The 7,166-nt window shown below is 33.5% G+C and overlaps 2 protein-coding genes across 2 annotated transcripts; one reads left to right on the top strand and one right to left on the bottom strand.

Annotated features, from left to right (window-relative positions):
• Window positions 1–664: 664 nt before the first annotated feature.
• Window positions 665–2,266, bottom strand: K441DRAFT_670129 (uncharacterized protein). The gene has a single exon (XM_067650232.1). The coding sequence runs from the start codon at window positions 2,155–2,157 to the stop codon at window positions 889–891; it is 1,269 nt and encodes a 422-aa protein (XP_067497304.1). The 5' UTR covers window positions 2,158–2,266; the 3' UTR covers window positions 665–888.
• A 1,979-nt stretch (window positions 2,267–4,245) lies between these two features.
• K441DRAFT_592372 (uncharacterized protein) lies at window positions 4,246–4,488 on the top strand (the record flags this gene model as incomplete). The annotated part of the gene is made up of 1 exon (XM_067644875.1): window positions 4,246–4,488. A coding segment is annotated over one exon (243 nt), but the record flags the coding sequence as incomplete, so codon positions are not given.
• Window positions 4,489–7,166: the final 2,678 nt, after the last annotated feature.

Genomic DNA, 7,166 nt, shown 5'->3' with positions numbered 1-7,166 from the left:
AGCGACGCTAACTCTTAGATACACTAAATTAGGCCTTTAAGCTTAGTTATTTAATTATAAAGCAAATAAGTAAACAAACTAGTAAACGAGGTTTGTTTATCAACAAGTCTAGTTATATCTATAATTGGTAGTAGAGTTTCTAATAGGGTCTAAGCGTAATAGTTATAGTATATGCGTCCCTGGCCAGTATTTGTAATAATAATTTTAGTTATTACTTCTTAACGATATATTTATAAGTAATAACGATTAGATAATTTGAAAGTCCTTATAAATATAGACGGACTTAAAACTCTTATAGCGTAGTAAAAGGATACTAAGATATAAATATAGGACCAATTTTACGCCGTTCGTTCTGACATATACGCAGGAGTCAAATTTTTTGGACTTGCCCTGCAGATGCTTCCTTTCTATAATATAATTTAACCCCCCCTCCCCCCTAAAAAAAAACACCACCTATAATCTAGCGCTATGTAGGAGTTATAAGAGGTTAGAGGGGGGAGCTACTGGTGGACGTGAGGGGGAGGGGGGGGGTAGAGGCCTTTATGGAGATTTCGATTACTACGATCTAGTACAATACTATGCCAAGTCTGGCGATTTACAATATCGCAATTATTTATTCATATCGCGGTAAATCGGCCCTCTTATGAATACGATGCGATAAGTGGTCAATTTATTCATTCATTCATTACTGCGAACAATGTCCCTGGTGTATGGGGTCAGTCATGATGCCTCGATTGTCGGGCCAAAGTTTTTCATTTCTCATTATCTTATATCCTGCATAAGGGCCACATACGTAGGGATGAGGCAACACCTCCATTGGAATGACATATTATGCATATTTGAAGGTAGACTTAAGTGTGCTGTACGCCTCAGCAGCGCGTTGGATACTTAAGAAGTTGGCGCGAACAACTCAAGAGCAGCATAAGCCTCTCTCCCCGACTCCAAAGGTTGTCCAGGCATTGGATAATCCTTCTTGTGATCACGCAAAATGTTATGTCCACCTTCCTCAATACCGATCACCAGCGCCGCGGTCAGCAACGCAATAGTTCTGAAGCCGAAGTCCGCACTTGCAGGACATAGGAAGGGTTTTGCCCCGAAGGCGAGTAACTTCTGATTGAATAACGTAGCCCACCGGTCGGGGTTGAATTTATCTGCATCTAATCCCCAAATGCTGGGATCGCGCTGGTATGCTTCCACATCAGCAGCAACTAGCTGTTCTACTGGCCCGGCGCTGGAAGAGGCGGGGTCGAGCTTGAACATGCGGTAGACACGGCGGGTTGGTGGGTATAAACGCAAAGCCTCTTTGGCGATGGTGAAAACTGATAACTTTCCTGACTTTCTGGCTTGCTGTTGGCCAGGGTCCTCGAGGAATTTCTTCAGCACCGCGCGCCATGCGGTTGAATTCTGTTCACCGCAGCGTTCTTCATCGATGATTTCGATGAAGCACCGCAACACAACGCGCCAGAGGGTTTCATAGGCTGGTAATATTACGTTCATTGGGTTATGGACCCGATCCAGAGGAGACTTGCCTGGGATGACGGACTCTAGCAGTCTGTGCAGATTGTTTTGGTTAGTCCATTTTGGAATATTCGTAGAATCTTTAGAGGCTAGCCAGAGCTTGTTGATCCCATCCGCGATATCTTTGGCGGTTTGATAGTTGACTGTTTCCGGATCTACACAAAAGAAGATGGCGAAAGTCATGCGTAGAGTGAGTGATTGCACTAGAGGCACCAAAACGAAGGTGTGGTGTCCCACCAGTGTGTCTTTGACGATGCATTTCGCTTTTTGGCGAAGTTGGTCCCAGTCATAATAGCTCTTGTTCGAGGAAACTTGAAGAAAATTTGCTGCTAACTTTGTGAAAATCGCCTTCTGTTGCTGATCTTTTGTTGTGAAAGCATTGTCGATGCCGAATGCTCCGATAAGTCGACTGTTGGGTATTGCGCGGGAGAATATAGCTGGATGCCTGTTTACACCATCACCACAGCGGCCACCCTCAAGGATTTGAAGACATGTACGTTCATCTTTGAATATCTTTGCTAAGCTCAGGTTAAGGACAGGCTCGTTATGGGCCTCGGCGATCCGAAATGGTCGGAAGTACCATAAGGAGAGGACTCCAATACCGATAAGAAGTATCACACCAGGAGAGAGAGGAAGCATTTCGAATATGCTGTTCGAGTACAGCTATGTTGTAAGGAAGAAGCAGAGGGACAGCCGTGTACGTAGGCCGTTCGCCTCTCTTGGGAAAATATATTAGTATCAAATTTAGTGAATGCCCTAGTTCCAAGCCGAGTTCGGGGTTTACAAAGGGTAGGGTAGTCTTATGGAATTTGGGGCTGCACAGGGTCATGCTCTTTGTGTATAGAATTCTGGCTAGGCCGTCGAAATCGGACTCTGCACCTGTACGAGGTGACTTAGCCTATGAACCTACTAGTCTTCGGATTCAGCAGAGCCAACGCAGAGACGTTGCACAGCATGCGGGTAGGAGCAGGTGTATGACAGACTAATTGCACTAAACGGCCCCAACGCCTAATCAAAATATCGATCAAAGCTCCACTCGAGCCACGATTTGTTATCTCATAAATCCGATGCTTCGCAGAAGATTCAGGTGACTCGGGGCAACGCACGGAACGCATACTAACTCCTGCGAACCCCTAGACTAATTAGAACCGTAAACTAGTTTCAGCCCGCTATATGCTACTACTAGTAAATCTTTTAAGAGCTTATAGGCATTACTTTAGTATAAACTAAAATTTTAGCTTTAACTAGCTCTATAAAGGTCATATTAATAGTTATTATCGCTTTATTTAATATATTTTAATCTTTAAGTAATAATCTTTAATTCTATATATATAAATACTAATTATAATTGATTTAGAGGCATAAGATATAGTGTGTAAAACCTTAATCGCGTTTTTAAATCGTAACTTTATACTACTTATAAGCCGTTCTATCTACTACTATCTATATTATAACTAACTTACGTCTATTTTTTTAATATATATTATTATTATAAGCTAACTTCTATAACTTCTATAGACTCTTAGGCTAATTAAATGCCGCCTAACCGCGATTGTAGGAAGAAATTATATAAGAGTGGTCGGTAGAAGGCGGGGATAGGTAGAGTAGGAGCTTATCTACGTCTAATACTATAATTGGGTTATATTATAATAATCAATCGGATAGATTTAAAAGAATTGCCATCTATTATTAGGAAACTCGGCGTAAGGAAAATATTCCTTCATAGACGAATATCTTAAACAAATACATTAATATATAAACCCGAGAGGCCGCCCTTAGACCCTTTATCCGGAGTAGATATATATTTTAGGTGTAATGGTAGCTTATAGTAAGAACTATAGAAACTATATTAATAGGCCAGATATATAGAAAACAAGTGCACTATACCGTACTATAGAGTGTATATCTAATAGATTAACTTTAATTAACTTTAATATATATTATAAAAGGTAGAAGTTATCTGCACTAGGAATTATAGTCTTTAAATATATAGCTCCGTTCTATAGGAGCATTATTATACGTGTTATACGTATATATAGAGTACGTATTATACTGGTTATACGTATAGGTTCTTATATAACTCGCTTACTACTTATTATATAGTTCTACTAGATCTATTGTAATCTATACTACCTCTTATAGCTTCTTCTTTAAGCAACTGTAACACTTCTAATATAAAGTCTATAATGTTAAAACGTTTAATATTTAGTTTTAGGAATATGCATCTTATTATACGTATCGGTTTTAAAAAGAGTTATATTTTTTTAATGCTTTTTAATTTTAATAAGTAAAATTACTATCTAGTTAGTCCTACTAAGTAAGCTTAGGGATAAGTGATTAGATAATATCTAAAAGTTTAATAGTTCTAATCCGTATCTTATTAGTACTAAAAATTAAATTATAGATAAAACCTTATTTATAAAGATAATAAATGGTATATATATACGTTTTTACTAGTCTTAAATAGGGTTTATTAATGTCTTTCTAAACTATATTAAAGAGCTTGTAACTATAGACTAGAATTAGATTTATTATAATTAATAAGTATTATTTAGTAAAGTAATAGAACTCGTTTTAACTAGCGTTTACTATAATAGACGGGCTATAAATAGCACTTTATTAGAATATAGTTTGGTTTAGTTATTCGACTATATTTAATATAGAGGTAAAATAACTAGTTCTTTAAAACGCCGGCTTTCGCTCTATAGGTAGTTGTGATACTAGATTAAAGTTATTAGGACTTCTATAAATTACCCTAATATCTTAAGCTACGTCCTGCCGCTTAGTAGAGGTAAGACAGACTTGTATAACGTATTATACTCTCTATTAGGCCTATATAGATTTAGATACCGCAGTCCTAAAGTAAATACTAAAGATAATTGTCTTTATAGACGGTTATTAGTCCCTCTAGAAAGTAGCAATATATTTTTAAAATGTACTTGTTTTAAAGACTTTAACCTTTATATTTAATAAAGAATGTACTATTAATACTAATAGTAAAACCTATTACACTACTAATGTAATCTAGGTGTGTACACTTAAAAGTATAGTCATACTGCTTAATATAAAGAGTTTAAGAAATCTATATTGTATATAAAGATTATAATAGTAATAATATCTTTAAGTATAGGTATTAATATCGCGGATATTAAACGGGTAGTCCTTTAGAAGTTTCTAATTATAAGGAGTCTTAAAAATCTATAGTAGTGGCTTATTTATAATATATGGGACTATAGTTAAACTTGTAAAGGATTTTATTTTACTAAACTATATCTTTAACACAAAAGGTATTAATAGATTAAAGATTAAAGAATTATAGTTATAACTAGATATACTTTAAAAGACTACTTATAAGTTATATTGGGATTAACTACTAGCTAATAAGTAATTATATATAGTTAATTAGTTAACGGCTATACGTTTAGCAATATAAGCGATATAGAAAGCGTTTCTTCTTAAATATTAGCTTGTAACCAGGCCCCTACTCCTATTAGTAAAGCTATAGAAACTAAAATTTAGGGTGAAATAGAGATATGTTATCGCGCTAGGCTATCGGCTATATAAATAGAAATAATTAATAGTATATACTATTAGAGGACCATTTTAAACTTACTTTAATATGAGTAAACGACTATAATAAATTAGTATTACTTACGTACCATTAGATTGGAATTATAGTTATTATAACCCTATCCTATTACAAATTACTTAGCTAAGAAGTAATTCGCGACCTTATTTTACCCTAAATCTTACTAATAAATAGATAACAATATAGGCGGAGATATTATGTAGCGTGAATAAGCGCTTCTATATACTACTAAATAGGTATATAAATAAAATACACCGCTAGTAGCTTATATACATATATAAACTAAAATTGGACTTTTAGAATATACTTACCTTTGATTTTCCCCATACTAAAGCTCTTTTATTTTAGGCATAGCCTTATAGAGAAAAGGCTAGATAACTATTAATAGAGTAACTTTAGTGCTTTGTTAAGGAGGTTAACGATTTATAAAGGGTATAAGGGATATAAGAAGGTGGTAATAGTAACTATAGGAGTTATAAGACTAGTAGAGTTAGAAATATTATATTAGTATATCTAATTGCGCTATAACTATTTATAAAGAGGGCGGTATTCTTACTATATAGATTATAAAGTAAGGGGTATTAAGGGCTGTATAGTTATATATAATTAAAATAACTAAAATAATAAATATATATTATAGTATTACTATTACTAACCTTACCTATCCTACCTAATAGTATATTAGAAGATATTTTTTACTCGCTTATACTCTCTTTACCTTAAATTTAGCTAGACCGCGGAGGATAAGGTAATTAGGGAGTATACGGTTCTTTAATTATTTTAATATCTTATAGAAAGGTATTAAAGTACTAGTGGATAAGTTTAATTAGTTTAATTAGTAGTACGTTTAATAATTAACTATAATTAGAGGGTCATATCCTTTTAAAACTATAGATAATACTAATAGATTTACTAGTATAGAAGACTATATTGACTAGGTTAGAGAGGGTTAGATTAGGTAATTAATCTAACGATTTACCTTATAATAATCTTATAATAATAGACCTTATCGACCTTATAGGAATTAAAGTTCTTAATTAATCTCTAAACTTCCACAAACCCCCACAAACTCCTAAACTAATTAAATACCTATATTTATTAATACTCTAAACTAATATACTAGCAATAACTCTCTTAGGCTAAATTTACTTAATTCTTAAACTCCTATACACTTCTAGATTACCTAGATTAATTAACTGTCTATCTTTATTAAACTATAATAATCTTTATTACTTAAGGCCTTAATATGTCTACCTCTTAGCATCTCTAAATTAACTATAACGCAAATATTAATTTATATCTATAAAAGCTCCAGTAGTGGGTTCGTTAGCGTAAATATCCTAAGTATTTAAAGGCTTAAAGTTTAGAGAGAAAAACTGTATATTAAGTCTTTAGCGACATTAAGAATATCAACTAGCTGCGATTCTCTTATTTGTACCAAAATAGATATTTAGAGTAGAGAGTATACTATAATAGTATAAAGGTCACTACTTAAAGAAGGGGAAAAGATAAGTCTTAATAAGACTAGTAGAAGGAGAAAAAAAGGATAAGATTAAGGTAAGGTTATATACTGTAAAGAGGTGGGGCCGAAGGCTCTATATATATTAAGGGGGTGCTAAAGCACCCTAGCTAAATTGAATTAAGGACTAGTCTATACTATTATAATATAAGTTTTAACGTCTACTAGTATAGGATTAATATATACTTTCTATATACTCTAGGTAGAGATTATTAGCCCTATTAAAAAGCTTTACTCCATTCTCTATAATGGTTTAGCAATATTTAAGTAGAGTAATAGTAAACTTAATTATTACTAATATCTAAGATTTATTAAGTTTCATATTATACTATTAATTAGACTTAGTACTTAGGGCATCTATAGAGGTAATCTTAAGTTTAGAAAAGGTTAGTTTAGAAATAAAGCCATTCTATAAATAGAAGGATACTATATTGAAAAATTAATATAGCTAACTAATTAGACTTCTATGAACTCTTAAGATAATTAAATGCTTGTATTTCTCTTTAACTAGGCCTACTAATCTATATAACTTTTATATAA

The sequence above is a fragment of the Cenococcum geophilum genome (assembly GCF_001692895.1).
Source record: "Cenococcum geophilum 1.58 unplaced genomic scaffold K441scaffold_79, whole genome shotgun sequence".
NCBI lineage: Eukaryota > Fungi > Ascomycota > Dothideomycetes > Gloniales > Gloniaceae > Cenococcum > Cenococcum geophilum.
Note: the sequence above shows the minus strand (reverse complement) of the source record. Positions and strands in the feature narration are given on the sequence as shown.

Coding starts and splice junctions, on each gene's coding strand:
- K441DRAFT_670129 (XM_067650232.1), bottom strand. CDS start 2,157: ATGCTTCCTCTCTCTCCTGGTGTGATACTTCTTATCGGTATTGGAGTC.